This window comes from Trichechus manatus, unplaced genomic scaffold (assembly GCF_000243295.1).
Source record: "Trichechus manatus latirostris isolate Lorelei unplaced genomic scaffold, TriManLat1.0 scaffold00213, whole genome shotgun sequence".
Taxonomy (NCBI): domain Eukaryota; kingdom Metazoa; phylum Chordata; class Mammalia; order Sirenia; family Trichechidae; genus Trichechus; species Trichechus manatus.
The window spans coordinates 2,549,914-2,562,295 of record NW_004444149.1 but is presented as its reverse complement, the minus strand read 5'-3'; the positions used below and the strand labels follow the sequence as shown (position 1 = coordinate 2,562,295).

Genomic DNA, 12,382 nt, shown 5'->3' with positions numbered 1-12,382 from the left:
CTTCCTACCTACCTACCTTCCTACCTACCTACCTTCCTACCTACCTACCGACCTTCTTACCTACCTACCTTCCTCTACCTTCCTACCTACCTACCTACCTTCCTACCTACCTTCCTTCCTACCTACCTACCTTCCTACCTACCTACCTTCCTACCTACCTTCCTACCTACCTACCTTCCTACCTTCCTACCTACCTGCCTACCTACCTACTTACTTACTTTCCTACCTTCCTACCTACCTACCTACCTATCTACATACCTACCTTCCTACCTACCTACCTTCCTCTACCTTCCTACCTACCTACCTACCTACCTTCCTACCTACTTTCCTACCTACCTATCTTCCTACCTACCTACTGACCTTCCTACCTACCTTCCTACCTACCTACTTACCTTCCTACCTACCTAGCTACTACCTACGTACTACCTATCTTCCTACCTACCTTCCTACTTACCTACCTACCTATCTTCCTACCTGTTGACCCTCCTACTGACCTTCCTACCTACCTTCCTACCTACCTACCTACCTTCCTACCTACTTACTTTCCTACCTACCTACCTTCCTGTCTTCCTACCTACTACGTACCTTCCTACCTACCTACCTACCTTCCTACCTTCCTACCTACCTACCTTCCCACCTACCTTTCTACCTACTTAGCTTCCTACCTACCTACCTTCCCACCTACCTACCTTCCTACTTACCTGCCTACCTTCCTACTCATGAAGTGATGTGGAAAGGTATCTCCAAAAAGTACTGGGCCCTGGCCCCCGGGATGCTGATGGGCTCTCTGGTCCTTTTGTGCCCAGTGGTCAGGGAGCACCACCCAGAGGTCAGCTCGGGTCACTGCATGTGAGGAGGGCCCCTGATCACAAGGAGTCACAGGGAGTAACTGGGTAGCTAGGGATCCTGATCTTTGGGCAGCCACTGAGAAGAGCAGCCCCCTAGCCAGCTGGAAAAGGTCAGTGTGTCCCCGCCAGATGTGGCCCCATTGCAAGTGTGCACGCGTCTCGCCTGGACTTTGAGACAGCCCCGAGAGAGACATCAGACAGACAGAAAAGTTCCTCCCTTTACAGAGGAGGAACGTAACTCTGTAAGTGAAAGGAGCTTCCTGGTGTTTCAGAGCAAGAAATGGCACCAGCAGGGATTGACTCCAGGGCTGACTCTTCATAGGAGCCCTCTCGGGCACACAGACAGTCCCAGAGTCGGGGGGTGTGGCCGGCCACAGGGAGAACTTCCGGGCAGCTCCCTGGTTCCAGCCTGTGAGACTGCTCACCCATCACGGTGAAGCCCTCTGCATCTCTCAGAGCAGGCTCCTTCAATTTCCCATCCCCAGTAGAGTTTCCTGTTAGAGAATGTAAGGTCTCCCATCCCTGTAATCATTTTAACAACAATAATAAGGCCACCTCCTCTCGTAGGCTTCTACTTTGCCCTCCCCTCACCTCTTCCACACTTACTAGGTCATGTTACCCTCGCACCGAGAAGTCACCGCTAAGGCAGCCAGAGCAGCCCTGGGCAGCCCAGGCCTCTCCCCTCCCTGGCCCCCCCTTGCCCAATCAAGTGCCACGGAGATTTTGTTGTTCGCTCTTGTTTTGTAGACATTTTGAGCTCGTATCAGGTTATCCGTCGCATCCTGACAGGGAAAATCACTGGTGCTTTGAACTTGGAGGTAACCACCTCCGTGTCTCAATCGGCTGGCCCCTCTCCCTTGCCATGCTGGAGTCTCAGCTGGAGGTCACGGCCCAGGCCTGGGGACCAGGGCTTTACCTGCCCTTCCCCGAGACAGCAGAGGATGAGGTAATCTGGGCTGCGGGTGGGCTGGCAGTGGGCACGCCGGCTGCGGGCTTGCCTCCCTTCCCACCAGGATCCTCTCTTCTAGTTGCATACCCTGAATTTGAGGAGTGTAAATGACAGGGCTGCAGTCAGCTCGTCCTCTCTCCTGTCCGCCTCAGAGCCATAGCAAGCCTCCCTCAGCCTCTTCTACCCCTTTAGCCCTTGAGGCCCCGGGGGTGGAAAAGGCCGCACTGGTGCCCAGATGGATTTGATTCCCATTTGTCTTCACCCCTAGCTCACCACTCAAGAAGAGGGTGAAGTCTTAATTGATCACGTCTTCATTTCCCCAATTCAGCAGGGACATTTGAACCAAGCACAGGGAGCTCCCATTAGGCTGGAAGCCTAAGGCAGCCCTGTGTTCCTCCCTGCGTCCCTCCCTGGCACCCCAGGGCATGATCTAAGCTACCCTCATGGATTCTGGAAGACAGAGGGGCCCACTGCCTCGTTTTCCAGGTGTTCCATGTAGAATCAGGTAGAGAGCATTTAACCAGGGAGCCATCCCTTGGCAGATAAACGTTGGTATATTTCATGAGTTTGGGGCGATTGGTGCTTCTTTTTGGCCCCTGGTCCGCACTCCTGCCCTCTAAAACCGCTGCAGGGAGATTGAGAAACTGTTGTGTGCCTCGTCTGCTCATTCAGCTCCCCTCTGTGGGCTCCGGGCCAGGCCCACCCCGCCTGGGCTAGAGACGCACCCCTGAGGTGCAGGGTAACAAGTCTGTTTCATCTCTCCTTGCCCTCTTCCTGGAGAGAAGAAAATCGGTTCATGGCAACAATACGGCCTTGATTCTTTTTTATGCTTTGCAACTTTATTGTAACTTTAAACTTAAGGTCATGAAAGGGAATATTTGACAAGAAAAATGGAGGTTTCTCTCGGTGGTGTTACACAGCTCACAGGAGCTAGCATTCTCCTTCATGGCAAGTGAATGAGAACCCAATTATTTCTTTAAATAATTTTATTAGAGCCAAACTATTTAAATAATTTTGTTTCATCCTTTGGTAGATGAGAAAAATACATTACAAAATACATTATACAGAGGACAGCTCACAGTACATGTGATTAAAAACACAATCTATGTTCCAGCCAGGGCTGGTGATAAGTTCAGAAGGAAGCCAGAGGCCTTGGAAACCAGATCTTGGCTCCATGGAATGAATTCTCCCCTGGTCTCCCCTCTTTATCCCAACCTCAGCACACATTAGCACCCCTAATCCGGTGGGGTGGGTAGAGCAGCATTGAGGGGGACCGGCGAACCCTCCATCCACTGGAAGAAGCAAGATGTTCCCATCCCTCAAAAAAAAAGAGGGGTGGGGTGGGGAATGGCCAGTGTTAAAATGGCTGTGCTCCAAGCATGGCAGAGCTCCTGCATCCTGCTGGCTCTCAGGCAGCCGGCCCCAGTCTGGGGTTTCCATGTCCAGGTCTTCATTTAGCCGTCCCTGGCCTCTGTCATTCCATTCATCATCCAGTCTCGACGCACAGGCTCTCCGGAGAGGCCACCTCAGCTCCAGGGCAAGCTTACGGCCGAGGAGGTGCAGGCGGCACCTGCTCTCCGCTGAAGCCAGGCCCCCACGTTTACAGCAGCACCTACATACAACACAGCGCTGACGGTTCTGAGCCGACGCCCCACCTCACTTCCCCCTCACATCCCCAGAGCCCGGGGTGAGGACACAGGTGTACAGAACAGCCCCTCCCCGCACCGAAGCTAACACCTTCCGGGAGGACCCACGTTGTAGGAGGGGCTTGAGAATCCAGTTCTCCAAACCAAACACCTTCCTTCACACCTGTGCCAATATCCTCTTTTACAAGATGAAATGAAGCGAAGGAGGGAGGTGAGCAGAAGTCACCGGTCACCAGCCGTCATGCTCAGTGCTAGCTAGAGGCCGCCGCCTGGGCCGGAGGAGAAGCGACGGAGACCCCGCCACCCAGCGGCCATCAGAGGAGTCCCCATACACAGGTAGGAGGCCGCCCCCACTCCCATGCGGTTCATCTGAAAGCAATTCTGTGAAGCAGCCTCTTAAGCCTCCTTATTCTTTTTCCTAGAGATTTGAAAACATCTCAGCAACTAGAAAAAGCGTCCCAGGAATTCAGATCACGTCTCGGCCCACAGCTCAGTAGTTCAGCAGGCCAGGTGCTGCCTTCCAAGGGGAACAGGTGCGGCTTGCTCCAGAGGCCTACAGGAGAAATCTAGACCAGGGGGTGACCGAAGCGTGTGCTGCAGCTCCCCCGTTCTCTTGCTTTAGCAGCAAAGTGCAGCCTCTGTCATCTGCAAACCCACAGTGGGCTTGGCACCCTCCCCCACCTCCCAAGGAGTTCAGGGGATGGGTGTGGGGTGGGATATGGGAATAAAAATAAAGATGAGTCAAGACCAGCATCTTCAAATTAACAAACTGTAATTGTTTTCCCAAAGATACATTTTTTCATACACATCCATCATACACTGTAACCAAAAAAAGCAGTGTACATGAAATAAGAGAAAATAAATTAAAAATCCATAGCATAGGTGAGGAGGCTCTGGTCTGGAGCACAGCTGAGTTCCAGCAAGAGAAGGAGGCTCGAAGTTTCTCGTATAAGAATGCCTGCTAGCAAGGGTTCCAGCAAGGTGGTTGGCTGGTCTGTCAGTCAGTCTGGAGTACTTGAGACAGTTGTGTGTGGGTTTTTTCCTTAGCGTTTAGAATAGCCGTCACTGTCCTGCAACAGGCAGAGCTATCACGTCCAGGAAAACCGAGGGAGGGAACCACAGAGGCAGCGTGAGATCCAAATACAGCATTCAAAAGGTAATTGGTCCAGTGGCGCCTGGGAAGGAGGATGGGGTGACGCTCCGGGGTTAGCCATCTTCCTTTGGGGGTGTGTACCAGCCTGCAGACACACAGAACACAGCCCCGTCAGGGAGGCGGGGACTGAAGTCCACCCCCGACCGCTCATCACCGAAGATGCCTCCAGTGTCTGGGATGAAAAGACCCTGGGAGGGCCGTACGATGCGGGGGAGAGCTGGTGCCCGGGAAGCCGAGAAACCACCTACCTGGAGCGCATCAAGGAAGGGAGAAGGGTGTGCCCCACCTGGGCTGACGAAGACTTGGATGAGTCTTTTCAGAGGGTGGCAGGGAGGAGGGGTAGCACCAAGTCTACAGGGACATGGTCACGGGGGCTTTTCTGGGAGGAGAGGCTGTGGACGCTAGCCGCCTCCAGCCCTTTGGAGACCAGGGTGGGCGCTGTGATTTGACGCAGGTGGTAAAGCCCAGAAACCAAAGGAAGGGCTCCTGCTATCTGGCGGGAAGTGGAAGACCCCTGGGCTGGCAAGTGTCCGAATCCCTGAGCGCAGGCTCCAGCCTCACCGTTTTTTTCGTGGATCTGCACCAAGGACTTGTAGGACTGCTGTGCTCTGGTCAGACTGTACTGAGACTGGGGAGAGGGAACCAGCAGTCAGGCCATGGCAGTTGCACTCACACTCCAGACGCTGCCACCCGGAGACCCGGGAGTCCTGGCTGCCAACGCTGTGCTCTGTGGGCAGACTAGTGCCCCCACCTGGGGGGTCCCTTTGGGGCACAGTCCCGCAGGCTTCACCCTTCCAGACCCAGGCCCTTCCCGAGCCTCAGGCTGCCCCTCTGATCCAGTGCCACCCGCCCAGGGGGCCTCATCCTCTCAGGCCCTCAGAGGTCAGCCTGGGCCTGAAACAGCCTGTAATCAGCCAGCCCCGGCAGGCGGGTGCGAGCGCCTTACTTTGTTGGCTCCAAACTGCACCCGCGCCTTCCCCTTCACCAGCGTGGCGCTGATCTGCATGATCACGGACTCTATCGAGTAGGCACTGCTCCAGCCCTGGTAACGGCGACACAGCAAACCCGTCAGGACTGTTCTCCAGGCCAGTGCTTCTCTACAAGAACCCCTGCCCTTTACCCCCAGCACAGCCATCACGTGCGCCCAGGTCAGTGGGGGCAGGCCCTGCCCGGCAGAACCAAAGGGCCGCGTTAACGCCCCTCACCCAGCCCACGGGGGTGTGGATGTGGTAAAGCTCGAGCCGGGCCCTGCCCAGCCCAGAGCCAGAAACAGGCTCACCTGTTTGGTGAGAAGTTCCATGCAGATGGCACCTCCACCCAGGACATACCTGCAGAGAAAGGTTAGTCAGCTGTACCTGCAAAAGTTCCAAGTTCCTTCGTCACCCTCGGCAGCAGGAGCTACCCTCCCCCCTTGCCCGAGCACTCACCCTCCGGAGAGGACTGGAGACACAACCCTGACAAATGGCGGGTCAAAGGGAAAGTTATCCTGAGAGAGACAGAGACAATCATCAGGAGGGAAGGCCAGCGCCGCCCCAGGACATGAAGGCAGAGGGAAGACCAGGCCAGGGCGGGAGGGACTGCAAAGGAAGTATCTTACTTTAAAGGAAAAGTTAAGTAGGATGAAGTCAGCGCCTTCTTTCTCTTTGAGGATCTGGAGATCGTTGTGCAAAGCGCTGTCCTGGTCAACTCTATGAAGCAAGCAGTCTGGGCTCAGGCTCCTGTTCCCAGCCCGGGGGACTCACGACAGCCCCTCGTGCTGCAGGCTGGCAGTAGGCAGACAAACCACTGCCCACACCCACTCCCGGGACACCCTGCAGCCCACAGGCTGGAGGGGACTGCCCTTGAGGCTCCCACTGCTCAGCTTCCTTTCCAGTCCCAGAGTCCCCACTCACTTGAGGAGTTTGACATTCCAATCGTACAGACTGTCATTCACCAGGTCCACTGCATAGTTTCCTGGCGGGAGGGAAGAAGACAGGGTCGCTGGGATGGTCCAGGCGGTAAACAACCCGAATGCAGATCCCCTTCCCAGGCTGAGGGGCCCAGACCAGCAGCACCAGGTTCACCCCAGATGGGCAAGCCACCGACGTCAGAAGCTCCGTTCTTAGCCTGAAAACTTCCCAAGCACCCACGGATCCCAGAAGCTCCTAGGGTCCCTGTCCACCGTCATATCCTCCTTCCGAGAAGCCCCTGTGCCAGCCCCCGAGATGAACTCACCGCCTTTGAAACTCTGTGATCGGTATATATCCCTGAGCTCCTTCATCAGCCGGTCAGTGGCCTGCACCGAGCCAGACACTGCACCCTGCAAGGGAGGGACGGCAGGAACATCCCATGGCCACGTGGGCTGGGACACACGGACTTCGGGAAGGATGAGGCACGCCCGTAATCCGTGTCTGCTCCCCATACTGACATGCAATGGCCTACCACCTCCCAGCTGGCGCCCACCAACCGCTCTGGCCGGCCTCTCTCTGGAAGGCGCGTACGTTTAAGTAATCTTGTCTCTGGTTCTTCTTAATCTTCTCTAGTATGGCCAAGTTTTCCTTCCCGATGCCGTCATCTTCAGACTTCCTGCCCTCGGCTGGCTCTTCCTCTTTCATTTCATAGTGGTCTAGGTCTTCTGTGTCCTGGAGGAGGTGTGGGGTGGGAGTGGGAGAGAGGAGCAAAGAAACCGCAGGTTGGGGACAGGGCCGTCACCTTCCCAGGCCCACGTGGCTGGGAGCCGCCAGGTAAGAGGGCAGCAGTCCCTCTAGCAGCCGTGAACACAACACCCTTTGGCGCTTCCAGGATAACTCGCAGCCCTGCTCTACAATCTGCAAGAACGGGGCAAATTTCTTCTCTTATTCCATTCTCAAGAACTACAGTAAGGACCTAGGGAAAGGAGACAGGGACTTAGTCCTCTTGTTCCCCAGGATGACCTGCTCCAACCATCCTAGAACTCCTCCTTGGCAGCAGAAACCCTCCCCTAACTCCCAGCAGCATGACTCTGGCCTGACGCTGACTCGGAGCTCATGTTTCACTAGGTAACTACTGGACTGAGTCCGCAGGGCCTCAGGGCTGAAGGAGAAACCTCATCACAAATCTCCTCCCCGCCTCCAAGTCCAGGGCCTGGATCAGGCAGGCAGACACACCACTGCCAAGATGGAAGTGAGAAAGGAGCTCCAGGAAGGGAGGGGGCGGAGGTCAAGATTGAGCCCTGACGCACCTGGCTCCGCGTGGGCCACCAGCTCACGGTGTGTGCGGCGCAGAGAGGGGAGGAGAAACCCATGTCCCGGGATATTGGGGGGAGGGCACAGAGGGCTGGCCACCGCCTTGGAGGAATGAGTTTCATGTATCACCAGCCCTGTGTGGCCCTGAGACCCTCACAAAGTTACAGAAGCTGCAGCTCCTGAGACAGAATCCAATGCTAAGAAACAAAGTGGTCTCCTCACTCTGGCAAGAGGAATAACGCTCATCTCCTGTTACATCAGTCCGAACGTTACCGAATGTTTACGACACGTCAGGGACCATGGCAGGTGCTATACACACTAGGCTCATTAACTCTTACAACCACCCCATCATTATCCCACCGTTATCCCCATTTTACAGATGAAAAAGCCGAGGTGCACTGAGGTTAATTATCATGCCCAAAATCATACTATACTCTTAGCAGAACTAAGACTTGAATCAGGTTCTGTCTGGCTCTGAAACTCAAACTCTTAACCATTAAATTATAGTCTCCGAAATTATTAATGTCTATAAAGAATGTATCAGATACATTATTTAGCACTTATCCTGTACTACACAAAGCATTTTACGGGCAACGCCTCACCTAATCTTCAGGACAACCTGGAGGCAAGAGATACTATGATCCCATTTTAGAGATAAGACAATTACATCTCAGTGAGATCAGGCACAACCCCCAATTAACAAAACCAGGAGATCCAGGACACAGACTCAAGTCTTTGTGACCCATCAGCTACTTGGTTTGAACAGATGTGCACTTGCTGATACTTTGTGCTGTCTTCAGTGGCTGGATGTAGATGTCTGTGTCCTCGTCTACACTGGCTGTTCCTCCAGGTCAGTAAGCACATCTTTATGCCTTTGGGACTTTTCTCTCCCCAGTTATAGTCTGGAGCTCTGTATACAGTGGGTGATCCGCGCTGCTTACGGAAAGAACTTCCCGCCAACGCTAGCGCTTCTGCCCCATCAGGGGGCAAGCCTACCTCAGGCATCTCCTCATCTTCATCTTCTGAAGACACGTCTTCCTGTGTGCACTGCAGTGGGAGGGGAAGATGGAGTTCAGAGCACCGGTGGTTTCCGCGAATGCAGCCCCTGCCCTCCTCCCGAGCTCCAGGTCTGGACACTGGGCCTGCCCATAATGCTGCCAGCCTCTCCACCAGCCAGAGTGGCAGCAACAGCCCAGCGAGTGACCGTTGCCAGCCCACTGTTCTCCTACCATATGCCAAAGAATCCAAGGGAAGGAAAATGGCAGCTTCTGTCATTTCCCTCACAAATCCCACTTTAATTTTCCCCAAACCCCTCCTCTACTTGAGTTTCTCTAGGCTGAAATTCATTTTTGGTTCTAAACGAGGGGCCTGGGTCCCCAACGGCCGCCAGCCGCTACTGCTAAGATCATGGTACCAACTCCCACCCCACCGCCGGCAGGAGATGCCGCCCCCGAGAGTGAGTTCTGCTAGGGGAGATGAAGCTGCTAGCGCCCCACTTAGCCAGATTCCCCTCCGGAGGAGACACAGGCTGAGTGTCAGGATGTGTCTGTGTCTGGAGTGGGGCGGGGGCCAGGGGTGGACAGGAACTACTGCAGAGTCTTCGCCATTAACGAGTGTTTATACTGAGGCCCAGATGTGCAGGCGCTCACCTGCTCTGCTGGCAAGGGCTGATCCAGCATCTCCACATCTGGATGCTGAGGGAGGTTATAGAGTTTACACAGGTCGGAGATGATCCTCTTCAGATGCTGCAACAGCTGGGGCAGGGGACACAGTGACATCAAACCCTCCTTCCCCTCTTCAATCTGAACAGGTACACGGATGAGCTAAGAGCTCAAGCCCCAAACCTTACGGACCATGTGGCTGTGGGAATGAGTCTACCGGAGAACCAATCCTGGGGCTGGTGCAGGATCTCCCTTTGCTGCCAGCAAGCAACTCCCGAGGAGACTGCCCCCCCAATGTCCAGCCCACTACACCATCTACCTTCCAGACGTATCTCCCTTTCACAGGATGTCTTCATGACATGGGTCTCATAGGGATCAACGTCTCCCCCACCCCCCGCAAATGCCCCGGCCCCTCACCAGAGTATTCCCTTTCTTTATGTCCACCAGCCTCTCCAAGACGGCGGCCAAATTAGGGTCATCAGACTCCACCGACCAGATAGGGGGCACAGCAGGGTACGACTCCTGAGGGAGAGGAGCAGGGAGAGCAGTCAAAACGGGAGACTCTGGGAAAAGCCAGATTTTGCCTGCCCACCTGCCCTTCCCACGAACACACACACATAAAGGTCCAGCTCAGCAGGTCAGTATCGAACCGGGCAACTCCCCAACAAATCCTAGGCTAAGAGAAACGTCCCTGGGAGGGCCCTTTCCTGCCTTCCTTAAGAGTAAACCAGGAAGAGCGGCACAGCCAAACTCTGCTAATAGAGAAGGAAGCCTCCTGATCTGCTGTGCAGCCTACACAAGTTCCAGACTTAAGGTTCTCTCCACATCGAAACGTCTTCCAACCCTTCTGCTTCTCACACCCCATAACCAGCTCAGGAAGAGATCATCTCATCCCAATCACACTGATGCCAAAAAAGCGCAAAGACTGCAGCTCACTTTAACTAGTTGGGGAAGAAGGGATGCGAACTAGATCGTATCTCCAGAAGCTGAGAGTGAAGGGGTATCAGGAGGAATCTCCCCACTCCATCCCCAGCAGAGCCCCTCAAAGACCAAATCCCCCACCTCCTCCTTGGAAACCTGCCACCCTCTCAGTCCAAGCGTGGGCTGTCAGGCTCCACATGGCAGGCTGGGAGAAAGAGGCCTACGCTGTTGACATTCCCAGCATTCCTGAGCCACGGTGCCAAATACAGCCTGACCAGATTCCCCCACTACCCAAACCAAAGGGGCCAGTTCAGGCCAAGTCTCACTTAGAGGGGCCAGAGGAAGGAAGTCTGACTGAGGACCCTCTCTATAAACGGACTTCCTGCCAGGGAGAGACAAATGGCCTCCGTCCACTGAAAGGGGAGCTAGATGGGGATAATCCCGCCCTTATGGGATTGGAAACTTAATTCAGGAACCAAATGAACTCTTGGGGTTTCCACGCATGCTAAGGAAACTACCCACTTCTACCGGGGATCGTAGCGCTGCTGTGCCTCTAAGCCTCAGTGCTGTGGGAAAAATAAAAAATGCTCAGTCTTCACCCGACTAAGCCCCCCCTAGCCTCTCAATTTAATTCTCTGGTTAAAAAAAGGGGTGGGACAGGGAACAGGACAAGAGTCCTCCTGGGGCACTATCCAACCCAAGCTGAGGCTTGTCGCATGACCTGGCATGTCCAAGTCTGACTGAGGAAAGGGACAGAAAACAAGAACCATGTATCCTGGATTCAGGCCCCCAAATACCAGAGAACTCACAAATCCATCTCTCCCTGGACTACTCCCACTAGCACTCTGCCTGCTGGGATAAAGCACTGCCCCGGCTCCTTAGCTACTGCTCCCGGCAGGGAGAACACCATCCCAGCAAGCAGTATCAACCAATATAGGTGCTGTGCCATGCAGTACCAGACAGTCCCTCATTTCCAGAGACCAGCCTTCTCCAAGGGCTGTGGGAGGAGAGACTAGGTGGGAGACATGTAAGGTATCTAGCTCGCACAGATGCTCACTGGGGAGAAATGGAACTGCTACTGCCCCCGATACACGGGGTGCCCTCGCTCATCACCATCATTACCGGGAAAGGCAACAAGCTAGGGCAACTGAAGATGTCCACGAGGACCAGGAGGGGATTGGCAGATCTGCTACCAGCTGGGGCAGGAAGAGGAGAGAGGTTACACCAAGGGAAAAACAGAAAGGCTAAAGAAGGGAAAGAAGAGTCAACGAACTGCCAACTACCACTTGGTAAAATTCAGAGACCACAGTGGGGCTGCCTGCGGGCTGCCTGGGCAGGGATCCCACAGGTGGTAACATCCGAAGTCAAAGGAACTTCTGAGAAGGTGGCATCACTGAAATGTGTACCAGGCCAGGTCCGTCCAGCTGGGCGGGTAAGTGCAGAGACCTGGAACCTTGAGATGTGAGTGGCAGGAGAAAGGGGCATTCGTAGGTGGCAAGGTAAAGTCGTGGAGTAGCAGCCAAAATCGTGAACCTTGGGATGTGGGTGGGTGGGCTGGTGGAAAGGGGTAGTCGAGGCGCCATATGTCGGGGTGTCTCTCGCTATCAAGGGTCAATGGCAGAGATTCTGGGTGCACGACAGAACCGCAAGCAGCAGAGACAAGTGTAACCTGTGGGAAGGAGCCGAGCCCTAAGACGGGCTTTGGCCTCTCGGGTCCTTCGAGAGCAAAAAGGTATACGGGGTGATCCCTGACAAGGGGCCCCCAAAGAGGCGCACGCAAGGGGGATCCTCACCGTGATGTTGCAGTGTATACGGACGGGATCCCCGGGCACCGACCCCCGTGGGGGCAGATGCGGTCCGGGCGCGGCCCCCGCCCCGGCCCCTCCGGCCCCAGCCAGCAGGAACTCGCAGCTCAGCTCGTCCAGGCAGGCGCTGGCAATGCGGAAGCGCTCGTGGCCGCGGTGGAAGATGGACTCGAGCAGCTTCAGCTCCCGCCTCAGG

The 12,382-nt window shown here is 55.0% G+C and overlaps 2 protein-coding genes across 2 annotated transcripts in view; one reads left to right on the top strand and one right to left on the bottom strand.

Moving 5' to 3' along the window:
• The window catches only part of TDRD10 (tudor domain containing 10), a 69,363-nt gene extending 65,982 nt beyond the window's left edge, over nucleotides 1-3,381 (top strand). The window contains 2 exon segments of the mRNA XM_004391315.1: nucleotides 1,596-1,666; nucleotides 3,256-3,381. Of these exon segments, the coding sequence (XP_004391372.1) occupies nucleotides 1,596-1,666; nucleotides 3,256-3,381 (197 nt within the window).
• An 817-nt stretch (nucleotides 3,382-4,198) lies between these two features.
• The window catches only part of UBE2Q1 (ubiquitin conjugating enzyme E2 Q1), a 26,006-nt gene continuing 17,822 nt past the window's right edge, over nucleotides 4,199-12,382 (bottom strand). Inside the window, exons 5-17 of the mRNA XM_012559115.1 lie at nucleotides 12,175-12,376; nucleotides 9,878-9,982; nucleotides 9,449-9,553; nucleotides 8,796-8,846; nucleotides 7,077-7,217; nucleotides 6,811-6,895; nucleotides 6,489-6,549; nucleotides 6,194-6,284; nucleotides 6,024-6,082; nucleotides 5,876-5,924; nucleotides 5,543-5,638; nucleotides 5,158-5,224; nucleotides 4,199-4,681 (exon numbers count right to left, since the gene is read on the bottom strand). Coding sequence (XP_012414569.1) covers nucleotides 4,650-4,681; nucleotides 5,158-5,224; nucleotides 5,543-5,638; nucleotides 5,876-5,924; nucleotides 6,024-6,082; nucleotides 6,194-6,284; nucleotides 6,489-6,549; nucleotides 6,811-6,895; nucleotides 7,077-7,217; nucleotides 8,796-8,846; nucleotides 9,449-9,553; nucleotides 9,878-9,982; nucleotides 12,175-12,376 — 1,144 coding nt within the window. The 3' untranslated portion in view covers nucleotides 4,199-4,649. The remainder of the gene's footprint in view (nucleotides 4,682-5,157; nucleotides 5,225-5,542; nucleotides 5,639-5,875; nucleotides 5,925-6,023; nucleotides 6,083-6,193; nucleotides 6,285-6,488; nucleotides 6,550-6,810; nucleotides 6,896-7,076; nucleotides 7,218-8,795; nucleotides 8,847-9,448; nucleotides 9,554-9,877; nucleotides 9,983-12,174; nucleotides 12,377-12,382) is intronic.